The sequence below is a fragment of the Haliotis rubra genome, unplaced genomic scaffold (assembly GCF_003918875.1).
Source record: "Haliotis rubra isolate DU_JTF1 unplaced genomic scaffold, ASM391887v1 Scf549, whole genome shotgun sequence".
In the NCBI taxonomy this organism is placed as follows: Eukaryota; Metazoa; Mollusca; class Gastropoda; order Lepetellida; family Haliotidae; genus Haliotis; species Haliotis rubra.
In genome coordinates, this window is record NW_025767245.1 from 464162 (window position 1) to 477324 (window position 13163).

At 42.1% G+C, this 13163-nt stretch overlaps 1 protein-coding gene across 1 annotated transcript; it reads left to right on the top strand.

Moving 5' to 3' along the window:
* Positions 1–1430: 1430 nt before the first annotated feature.
* On the top strand, positions 1431–12888 carry LOC124253664. The gene is made up of 8 exons (XM_046687476.1): positions 1431–1519; positions 3270–3318; positions 5625–5710; positions 7296–7367; positions 8026–8134; positions 8867–8958; positions 11150–11224; positions 12606–12888. Exons 1-8 carry the CDS (start codon positions 1505–1507, stop codon positions 12765–12767), a joined length of 660 nt encoding a protein of 219 aa, XP_046543432.1. The 5' UTR covers positions 1431–1504; the 3' UTR covers positions 12768–12888.
* Positions 12889–13163: the final 275 nt, after the last annotated feature.

Below are 13163 nucleotides of genomic sequence, written 5' to 3' on the forward strand. Positions count from 1 at the left end.
GCACTCAGTATTATTCCAGCTATATGACGACAGTCTGTTAATAATATAATCTGGACCAGACAATCCAGTGATCAACAGCATAAGCATCGATCTGAGCAATTGGGATAGGATCGTGTCAACCAAGTCGGCGAGCCTGACCACCTGATCCCGTTAGTCACCTCTTGCGACAAGCATGGGTGACTGAAGATCAATGCTAACCGGGATCGTGATGGGTCCAGTTATTTAAGACACCACACCGCCCCATGAGATGATGTGTCCCTCAGACATGTCATGATTCTATGGCTGAATCTTTGGTGAGGTGAGGTGAGGTTTTACGTCGTGCTTGAGAATATTTCGCTCATATGACGACGTGCATGCATGTGTATGTGTAGGTGCGGCTGCTTGCACTAGCCCAGACTTAAGCTGGTTTTATAGTGCTAGCCCACTGAGATACCACGCCGCAGTGAAGCATCAATACCCCACTCAGACACATTATACTGACTCCGAGTCCTTGTACCCATTAATGCTGAGCGCCAGGCAGGACCAACAAGTACCATATTTTAACGTGTTTTTGGTATGACGCGGTCGGGGATCGAACCCGCGACCTTCCGCTCTCCGGGCGGACGCTCTAACCACTACATCACGTAGGCGGTCCTGAATCTTTAATACGTGTATATCAAGATTATCAGCCTGCCCCTCTGCCTCACCATTTGGTAAACATCCGAGACCTGAATCACTTGGTGTCAGCTAACTTGGAGAGGAGAACAATGAGTGGTACAGTCTCGGGTTCAAGAGCTTGCTTGTCAAGCCAAAGGTCTGGGTTTGATTCCCAACATGGGTACAACGTGGGAAACTTGATTCTAGTGTCCCTTATCATCATTTGATTGGTTGCTTGGTTTGTTGTTTAACGCTGCACTCAGCAATATTCCAGTCATATGGCGTCGGTCTAGAATTAATCCAGTCTGGACCAGACAATCCAGTGATCAACAGCATAACATCGATCTACGCAACTGGGAGACGTTGACATGGGTCAGCGAGCCGGACCACCCGATCTTGTCATCTTGTCGACTAATTCTTACCTGGATCTTCAAGGGTCCATAATTTTGAAGGAATATTACTTAAAAGTTATGAAAACCAAACCCTATCACTTAAATAGAACTGAAATATTGTTCAAAGCCAGGACCAGACCTGTATACTGATTTATGACACACTCGTTGGTCCCAGGACATCTTGCTTGTACCACGAACATTTCACTGAGCTGTAGGGTGCTGTAATGAAAACCTCATACAGTGTAAATATATCAATATATCAAATATTTGTTCAGTTGAAACTATTAATTTAGAATTATGTGCTCCTGGATAATTTGTTTCTAGTGTAGATGTACATTTATCGTGACCTATTTATATGACTGATATTCTTGAAGTTTATCTTCAACTATACAGCACAGGGAAGTAATCATGTGACCTAGGCAGCTGTGACTTTATCTGGGAACATTCATGACACCAGGAGAACACAACAGTTCACAATGAATCCTGTGAAGGTTAGTGAGTTATGTCAGTACTTTGAGGTGAACATGCAGGAGAAACCATCTGTCAGAAGCATGGGCGGGTTCAGGAATGTTTTATTTTTTATTTTATTTTATTTTATTTTATTTTATTTTATTTTATTTATTTATTTTTTTTTTTGGGGGCGCTTGTAATCCTGAACCCCCATTGGCTCCGCCAAAGCAAATTATAATTATCAATGTGGTCTTAAGTCATATTCAAAGGGTGGGGGTCGACCACCCCCACCCACCCTCTGGATCCGCCAATGAGAAGCAGTCATTGTCATTATTAAGTGATACTTTGTGAAAGATCTTTGGGCGCATTGACCTCTTATCATAACCAGTTCCAAACCCTTGTCACAGTAGCATGGTAACAAACATTTACCTGCTATCTCTACTACTCAAGCTCTTAACAAGAGCTGCCATGTAGCTGGAATATTGCTGAGTGTGGCGTAAAACTAAACTCACTCACCTACTTAATAAGAAAGAACTTCTTATGTACTCGATGTAGTCTCTCATATTCCCAGAAACACATTATTTTACCTTCCGCCAACCCTTTCTGCAGCACTAAATTAAGCAAGTCTAGGTTTGTTTTGTTTTTTTGGGGTTTTTTAAAAACATATTTTATTCATTCAAGAGAAGGATTGGGCACAAGTCATCCGTCTTAGAAAAGCCCTCTCCGGATAATTACACAATTCATCTTACAACAAAGTACACAAGTGGCAGACATAGTCTAGGATATGTACAACAGATGTTAACTGAGAAAGCGTTTTGTTTGAGAGATATAGATATGTACATATTTGAAAACATTCTGGTTTTCAGTGATTACCATGTAAGATAAGATTAATATCAATCAGTGTTCTATTTTTGACAATATCTTCTAAAGATTTTAACAGTTTATGTCTTTGAATAGTATACAATTGACATTCAAGGAAGTAATGAAAAACATTCTCACATCTATGGCCACATTGACATGATGCGTCATTTTTCACATTATTCTATATAAATCATGATTAAGTGTACTCGTCATATATCTTAATCTAGTGTGCATAACATTGAACTCCCTTATTCCATATGAATAATATATAGGTGCGCATTTTTCCTTCACGTGGATATAAGATTTAAACGATGGAACAGAGTCGCAATTTCTAATAGCTAAGGGAATATTATTCCACACTTTAACTTTTGATGGAATAAAAGATGACGTTGAGTACCTCAGTCTTGTATATGGTTGACTTGTCTGGTTGCCTACTGGGTGGGAGTAAATCCTGAAGAAAAACTGGTGTCAGACCTTTTTGAATGTTCTTCTCTCAGAAAGTAGATCCCATCCCATTTCATAATACAATGAACTGGAAGATGCATATCTTGGAAGACCAATAACTATGCGAGCTGCTTCAAGTTGAAGTTTTTCTAATCTATTAGATTGTTCAATCAAACATCCATCCCATACCTCGCATACCAGGTTCTGATTCCCCTCTCTCATTCGTTTTCAGTTTTAATGGAACTTTTACAAATTCTATCAAAATTATACATAATCAGAGACAGAAGGTGAATCTGTATCCGATGCGAAGAACCAAATCACAAAGTGTTGGTAAAGAGCTCATTTGGGATAGTTCTGTGGTCAAGGTCTCCCCAACTGCGATGAGTATGTTTGCCTTATAACCAACCTCGTTAGACTCACTGAAGTAAACGCCTACAAATGTATATATGTGGTGGGCAAGGGATTAATTTTAACATCTTCACGCAGAATCCATGGCTGCTGCATTTCATTGGATTAACTGCGCTCTTCCAAATCAGTAAGTAATCATTTATTATTTTGAACCTACAGGTTATATCTTATTGAATGATAGAACAACAGAACACTGATGCCATGGCCATTCCGGGTGACAAACGTTCTCCAGCAACATTTGGTGGATGTACGAGGTGGCAAACTGGATCAGGGTCCCGATCCCCAAAGAGTTCGTAAGTCTATGATAAACTATAGAGTTACGACAGGTCGTAGCGTTACGAACGCTTTGTGGATCGGGGCCCTGGGCCTTCTTTCACAAAGCACTAAGGTGATCGTAAGTCACCAAGGTAACCTTAGTGCAATGTTAAAGAATGGGAGTTAAGGTTAACCTTAGTAAAGGTTGCTTCGTGAAAGGAGCCCCTGGTGTCGAAGCAGAAAGCTTTCCATCGTAGCCCGCTATCTGAATCGTTGTCCTCAACAACAGTCATTTGATTGTCTCGTCAAGACTTGATTGTTGACAAGCCGCCGTCAATCAGCTGAAATATTGCTGAGTGCGTCCTGAGAATGTTGTGTCTACTGGTGTACCCCGTGTGGAATGTGAAACAGAGCATGTGCCAAGGACCTATGCTAAACCCGACTAGTATGAGACTCGAGCGTGTTAAACTGGCACTATTTAAAACTTGTATCTGCAGAAGTACAAAAAAGGAGCCCTCTCCCTCTCAAAACGTATTCATGTATCTAAAATGTGCTAGTTATTTTATCTTGTTTAGAATGCGCCATTGATTTGAAAAGGTTAATAATATAGGACAAAGGTTAAGTCGATCTTTTAATAACAGTTTTCGAGGCATGCATACATCTTTGCAGTTATGAAACTTCACATGTACGTATCATCAGAATTCCAACACCATGCGTCAAATGCATATATGTTGGTCAAACGTCAAGGTCATCTGTTATGTTATGGCGAACCATGGTTGTCTCATTTTCTCATATACTTTTTCACTTGGCTTGTACAATCCTGATACAAGATTAAATTCAAGGTCTGAAAGTAATATCTACCTGAATCCTTGATTTAATACGGTGATATGTCTGTAGGTCTGCGTCTGTTTTTTATTTATTATTTACATACACCTGTTTGTTAACTTGAAAACGAAAGGTAGGTAAATTATTATATTGACAGTATTGCCCTCGCTACACCAATGATGTGTACAAGAATTATATACCCTAGCGTTACGATCCCCAGTCAGTGCTATGTACAAAAAGAGTGTGATTTTACACCGCTTTTAGTATTATTCCAGCTATATCACCGCGGGGGGACACCAGAAATGTGCTTCACACATTGTACCCATAGGGGGTAGAACCCGGGTCTTCGGCCTAACAATCAGACTACCCCCCGCCGTCCCAGGTTTCATTGGTATAGGTTGGAGAGTGATTATTATTATTTATCAGTATTCCAGCTATCTCACCGTGGGGCCACTATAGACTGACTACATACATTGTACCAATATTTGTGGGGAATCGAAATCAATCCAATGACGCGACCTCCTGTAACAAAGGAAATGAGAACAGGAAGGAATGCTTGATACCCCTTCGTCAGTGCTCGGCGGTTTGGTTCCTGGAAATACAAGAACAAGAACATCCCGCAGTGGTGTCTCAAGTCACAAGAGTTACATCCCTTTGTCGTGTCAGGCCCTCGGCCTTGTCACTTAAATCCCGTACTCAGCTGACATGGCAGGGCTGTACACGAAGGCTTAAACCAATTCACTCTCCATAGATTTGGTTATATTAAAATACAAAGTAAAAATTATCATCAATGGTTGGTATAAAGACCACGAAATGCTTTAAACCTCATGGCTCCGTTTAGTTTTCGCCGCCTTGAGCAATATTTCACCAATATCACGCCTGGGAAGACTGGACATGGGCTTCACACATTGTACCCATGTGGGGTATCGAACCCGTGTCTTCGGCGTAACGAATTAACACTTTAACAACTAGGCTTCCCAATCGGCTCGCTCCAACGACGAATTGGCAACAATCATGCATTGGAGAGCAATGGTAACGGTAGTAAACTAGGGAGTATTTTGGGATGTAGTCAACGGTATATATACTCATCTCATGGAAACAAATAAGGGAACACATGAAAGTACAAGTATTACTTTATTTATTTCCAGAATTTCACCCACAGTGCAATGCAAACATTGTGAAGAAAGCTGGATAAGAATAAAGGAACACTTGTACTTTCATGTGTTCCCTTATTTGTTTCCATGAGTATATCATCAAATTCTGGACATATGATAGAAAGGATAATCTAAGATGGAGATTACTTATTACAGAAATACGTGTTAGCGCTCATTCTTTGATACATGTTGGTTTCAGCTGACACTACGTGGTGCTACGTCTGTGACATCCCAAGTTCTGGCGACACCGCCTGTCCGTCCATAATCAAGTGCCCCGATCACCAGGTAGTCTTTCAATCAAGTGAGTGAGTGAGTTTAGATTTACACCGCTTTTAGCAATATTCCAGCAATATCACGGCGGGGGGACACCAGAAATGGGCTTCACACATTGCACCCATGTTGGGAATCGAACCCGGGTCTTCGGCGTGACGAGCGAACGCTTTAACCACTAGGCTACCACACCGCCCCCTAGTCTTTAACTGGAACGATAAGGCTCTCAACACGGCGCTCTGTGTACTTCTAAAGCTACTGCCACTTTTACCTGTCGTACCTAGGTATCCTGCTGTCCCAAAACATTAAACCAAGGCCACCTTTGATTCTGTGTTCAAATCCCGGTTAGCCCTGATTACAGGTATGTTTCGAAGTTTGTCAGGAGCTTTGTTGTGATAGACCTGTATTGCTATGGGATTTCCTCCCAAATTGAAACATCACATAACTGAGATAAAGTTCATGGCAGGGGCGGTGGTAGGCCTGTCACGCTGAAGACCCGGGTTCGATTCCCCACATGGGGACAATGTGTGAAGCCCATTTCTGGTGTCCACCGCCGTGATATTGCTGGAATATTGCTAAAAGCGGCGTAAAACCATACTCACTCACTCACTGTTCATAGCAGCGTTAAACGCGACTAAGTTACTCGACTTGAGGGGCAGTGGGGTAGCCTAATGGTTAAACCATTCGCTTTTCACGCTGAAGGCCCTAGTTCGATATGTGTACAACGTGTGGAGCCCATTTCTGGTATCCACTGTCGTAATATTGCTGGAATATTGCTAAAAGTGGCGTAAAACCCAAATCATTCATTTATTCAGCTAAAATGTGTAATTAGGCTCTAAAATATATATTTGTATTTTTTCGACGTGAGCCATCCAGTTACATGCACAATAGTCTGCTGATTATCTGCATATGAATATGGCGTTAAATTAAAACAAATTCGGGTTTAGGTATACATGTTACCAATATCTACAATGCCATATTTCATGGTTAAACTGCAGTGTATCTCACAGTCTAAGTAAACTTAGATTCAGTATTATTCGTTACACTGCTATTAAGCAGTGTAACAAATAATACTGAGCCTAAGTTTACTTAGACTGGTGTATGTAAAAAACTGAACTGAACAGTGTGTTGACTGATCAGCTTGACTGATTGTTGAACAGGGATTATTGTGAAGACAAGATTAGCATGGGTTTCGTTCTGTTTGAATAAATATGTGGCGAATATCTAACAAATTCATTAATTGAAGCACTAATTAATCAGGCAATGTACAAAATGCGTGGAAATTTTCGACAATGTACACACTCACTGAGGGAATCAGGCAATGTACACTGTGACTGATGAAGGGACCTGGAATGGTCTCGAAACGTTGTGAGAGAAATTAAAAAAAGAAGTTTAATCCATAAAAAATATCTTGGACATCAATGTACAACTTCTAAATGCCACTGAAAGACATCATACACATTGACTGGTTATTTCAGTCATTGTACACATTGCCTGATTGTAGACATTGACTGTAACATATATATACATCACAAACCACAGTATTGTCTACACGCTGTATAGCCTATATTATTGTTAAGGTATTATTGTCTTTTTACAGATGTGCTATCTTCAGAAATACATTACCGTTAAAGGTCAGACAGGCTACCGATCTGGTTGTCAGAACAAGACAGTAAGTTGTACTGATTTCTCCAATGGGACAGTTGGGTCGAATAATGGTTAAAGCGCTCGCTCGTCACCCCGAAGACCCGGGTTCGATGCCCCACATTGTGTATAATTTGTGAAGCCCGTTTCTGGTGTCCCCTGTCTTGATGTTGCTGATATATTGCTAAAAACCGCGTTAAACAACAAACAAAAGTTCGACATTATGCTTCTAGGTCTGTCAGTATTTATCTGTGCTCGTAGGTGGTAATGTCGAAAACATGACTCCTTTTGACCTTTCCATATTTAGCTGACACGACGCAGTAGACCAGAAATATTGTTCAGCCTGGCGTAAATCAAATTCACTCACTCACACATTGCCCTACTGACCATTCCCACTCCGCCTCGTCCTCAGGGATGTCCACGTATCCACGTCGTCATGGTTACCATGACACGTCAATCTGACACGACGCCTTGGAACAGAAATAATGTTCAGAGCGACGCACTAGAACAGAAATAATGCTCAGAGCGGCGTAATATAATACTCAGCTTACAATTTGCTTTACCCTTTTCTGTCTCATCTAAAAAATAATGATTCCTCTAACTTAATCGATAAATTACAAAGATGATGTCTTAAAATATTGAAAATTGTTAGTATTGAGATATTAAATTATGTACTTTGCTTCCAGATATGCAATTCCTATTCCAAACGGAAGGCCACCGTCGGTGTTGACCCTGTTGTCTGTGAAGCCTGCTGTGATCACGACAGATGCAACAGTCGTCTCTGCGGCGACAAATGTGAGGGGATCACATGCATAACTAGCCGACTTTCTTGTCAGCAATGATAATATTTTGAAGTGAATTTTAAAATATACATACTAAGTGTGACCATTCGTTCCAAGATTAGCAATTGTCGAAGATACTGCGTTTAATAGAGTAATAGGGCATTACGAACAGATATAACGAATGTTTTGGACACTTGCTCTATATTTTAGTCGAAACGAAACGAAAAAGCTCTGAGATTTTATGTCAATAACTTTACTCGAAGTTCCTGAAAATGAATATCCTGTATCCCGAACTCAGACCCTTTGTAACACACAGTAACACAGACACTTTGTATCACAGATCCTTTGTAACTCAGATCTTTTGTAACAGAGACCCTTTGTAACTCAGACCCTTTTTAACACAGACCCTCTGTAACTCAGACCCTTTGTAACACAGACCCTTTGTAACTCAGACCCTTTGTAACACAGACCTTTTGTAACACAGACCCTTTGTAATGGGTGATGCAATTTGAAATTATTATTTCAATGTAGTTTATTTTTGCACAGAATGGAATGATGCTGTCATTATCAATCTTCAGAAAGCCTTCTCTCACCCAATTATATACTTTCTAGGATGAAACAGCATAAATATTTATTTCTGTGTCAAGTATCCATCATTACATATACTAGCTCGCAAACTGATGTTGATACAAAACAAATGTAAACAAATATCACATGACTTATTTAACCAATTATTTATTCCCAGCAAATCTATTTCCAACTACGGTGTGTTACGCATGCCCTGCGACCTCTGACCCCACGCAGTGTAAGGCAGCCAGTCATTGTGGACGATACGATGTACGTACATATTAGCGACACCTCACAGTCACGACATCTGCGACACCTCACAGTCACGACATCTGCCACCCCTCACAGTCACGACATCTGCGACACCTCACAGTCACGACATCTGCGACACCTCACAGTCACGACATCTGCCACACCTCACAGTCACGACATCTGCGACACCTCACAGTCACGACATCTGCGACACCTCACAGTCACGACATCTGCCACCCCTCACAGTCACGACATCTGCGACACCTCACAGTCACGACATCTGCGACACCTCACAGTCACGACATCTGCCACCCCTCACAGTCACGACATCTGCGACACCTCACAGTCACGACATCTGCGACACCTCACAGTCACGACATCTGCGACACCTCACAGTCACGACATCTGCGACACCTCACAGTCACGTCATCTGCCACCCCTCACAGTCACGACATCTGCGACACCTCTCACGACATCTGCGACACCTCACAGTCACGACATCTGCGACACCTCACAGTCACGACATCTGCGACACCTCACAGTCACGACATCTGCCACACCTCACAGTCACGACATCTGCCACACCTCACAGTCACGACATCTGCCACACCTCACAGTCACGACATCTGCGACACCTCACAGTCACGACATCTGCCACACCTCACAGTCACGACATCTGCGACACCTCACAGTCACGACATCTGCCACCCCTCACAGTCACGACATCTGCGACACCTCACAGTCACGACATCTGCGACACCTCACAGTCACGACATCTGCCACCCCTCACAGTCACGACATCTGCGACACCTTACAGTCACGACATCTGCGACACCTCACAGTCACGACATCTGCGACACCTCACAGTCACGACATCTGCGACACCTCACAGTCACGACATCTGCGACACCTCACAGTCACGACATCTGCCACACCTCACAGTCACGACATCTGCCACACCTCACAGTCACGACATCTGCGACACCTCACAGTCACGACATCTGCCACACCTCACAGTCACGACATCTGCGATACCTCACAGTCACGACATCTACTTCGCACCCGGGGGAATCCCAACAACTAACAGGATAATCTCGTCTTTACTTCGACGAAACTATGGAATCCTGGAAGGGACATTGTCGCGTTGTCGCATTGTCGCGTTGTCGCCCTCTCAAATACAAGCAAAATGAGGCAAAACTAACCAAAACGCGACACGCTACATTTTGCCCATTTGTCGCATTGTCGCGATGTCGCGTGTCGCATTTTGGTTTATTTTGCCTCATTTTATTTGTTTTTGAGAGGGCGACAATGCGACAACGCGACAATGTCCCTTCTCGGATTCCATACGAAACAGATACAATTATACTGGGCTTTGGTACCTGATACAATAGATTGTTCTCCTATACGGATTATATCTGTTGACCCTACAAATAACGAATGTACAAAGATAGTCGAATTGAGGGTCTGATTTTTCAAATAAATAAGTAAGATCGTTTCCTGCCACACCTTATAAGGTGTTCGACACTTTGCACAATTTCACAAAATCACAGACTTGAAAATACGAGAATCGTACATTTTACATATTTATTATGTATTAACGGAAGACCACATGAGTACAATGTGTGAAGCCCAGTTCTGGTGTCTCCGTCGTGATATTACAGCTATAATGTTGAAAACGGCGTAAAACACATTCCTTCACCGTGGCATATCATATATACTTTAAACAAAAATGGTATTCAAAAGAATTGAATTAAACTGGCAACGACTACAAACTGGCCACCCTTTAAAACGACTGTTCTGTAAAGATTCGCTTCCCATACCATCATGATGTTATATTTACATAGCAAACTCCCGATAACCGTATAAGACGATATATGCGGGTTCGTCAGAATTCGCATCTACGCTATGCTCTAAAATATCTTTGATTCAAGGTGCCGAAGTACATGTAACTCGACATGATTAAATGTTGATATTCCAAGGACTTAACGAGAGTAAACAAACCATTTACAGACACCCAGATACTTTTGACAGCTCACTCGAACCTCAAGGATTATTCTATAATTAAGACCCTGTATGACCGGGTTTCTGTTTGTTGGATTTGAGAGTTTTTAATGTTATACCAGTATGTCCGTTGAACAGAACTTGTCATGAGTAACACACACCGTCCAAAGACGCAAGATTGTTGACTAATGAATATGTTCTCTTTCAGAAATGTGTCGAATACAGCTACCATGTTCCTCAAACTAACCAAATCATGTACTACCAGGGGTGTTCAACAAAACAGGTCTGTAAACAATTATGTTTCCGATAACGTTTAGTGTTTGTTTCTTTCTAGTTGAACACCACACACACGCCAATATTGCAATTATAAGATGTCGGTCTGGACATAATAGTCAAATCGAACAATCGAATGATGGACTTTATGAGCATAGTTTTGCACAACTGGAATAGCTAGAGAGTGAGTTTAGTTTTACGCCGCTTTTAACACTATTCTAGCAATATCACGGCGGGGGACACCAGAAATGTGCCTCACACAATGTACGAACGCGGGGAATCGAACCCGGGTCTTCGGCGTGGCGAGCGAACGCTTAACCTCAAGGCTACCCCACCACCCGCAAATTGAATAAGATAACGTGCATCAACAAAGTCACCAAGCTTCACCACCTGATCGACCGCCTCCGCGATGTAGTGGTTAGAGCGTCCGCCCGGAGTGCGGAAGGTCGCGGGTTCGATCCCCGACCGCGTCATACCAAAAGACGTTAAAATATGGTACTTGTTGGTCCCTGCCTGACGCTCGGCATTAATGGGTACATCAAGGACTGGTCGGCTCGGAGTCAGTATAATGTGTCTGAGTGGGGTATTCATGCTTCACTGCGCCATGGTATCTCAATGGGCTAGCACTATAAAACCGGCTTCAGTCTGGGCTAGTACAAGCAGCCGCACATACACATACACACACACGCATGCACGTCGAAATATTCTCAAGCACGACGTTAAACCCAATTTCACCTCACCTCACCTCAACACCCGATCATGGTAGTCGATAAAATGGATAGTTCAAGTAACCCGGTCCTTGCGTGTCATTCACCAGTTAGCGCCAGTATTTAGGCGTATTCACGTTAAAACGTTACTTGCCATATATCACGGTATGTATCGTATCGTTTCTGAGCGCCATGACATCTACACGCAGGAGGGTATATTATCAAGGGAATATTTGTCATGTAATTTTTCTGATTATGCCTCAATGTACTCGACAGACTTGGCACGTTATCATGTTATAAACCACTGTTTGTACCTCAGACTAATCCAATTAAATAAATTACTGGACAGTACCACTCAGTGTTAAATATTTCAGAATCTGGCCTAAAGAAGTAAAATAACCTAGGAAGTATATACATGCATATAGCTAAGGCTGCATAAAAAGTGTTTCCCTGACGCAATATCGTCAGAAGTTATCACTGAGCATCGGAATTTATTTATTATGGAAAACTGTGATGAGGGGGCATATGATTGTTTTGGGTTTTTTTTCACAAGAACGACAACAGATACACAGCTTGGCGCCCATGGAATGGAATGTGCTTAACACCCACATAGACCAAGGCATTTGACTACACAGGTTTTATACCCACCCAGTCCAGACTCCAGTTGTTCTTTTTTGGTTACAGCGTTGCGATGCGCTTGCTCTGTCAGCATCTACCCCCCACCAAGGCGGGTTCCTGTTTCAACACCAGGCTTGGTACAACACTACGTGCTGCGACGGCTATATGTGTAATGATGGCACGGCACTGATGGCGACAGCAACAGCGACACCGTCAACGTCAACCTAAACACGCGAACATGATGTTACCTCTGTCTTCACGTCACTCAGCCTCGTTGTTGTTTTTAGCATTTACGTTTTGAGTTGTTTTAAATTAACCCTTAACAGTATACATAAACTGAAACAATGGAGATGAGTATTTCGTGTCTGAATTAACGATGTCAGATGTATTGGGTTACACACAAAAAAAAGAAAAAAAAAGATTGACCTCACTCTCCTGCGCTCATGTGTATTAAGGTAGTGTTAGTTATGACATTCTGTTTAATAATCTTCCTTCCCCTGGATGAAGTCGGCTGGTCTTAAATGTGAAACTGGGGGCTTTCTTTTTGCTGTCACCTAATCACCTAAATGTGATTTTTAAAGAAAGTATTAACATGAAACGATTATGTAATGAATTTACAGAGAC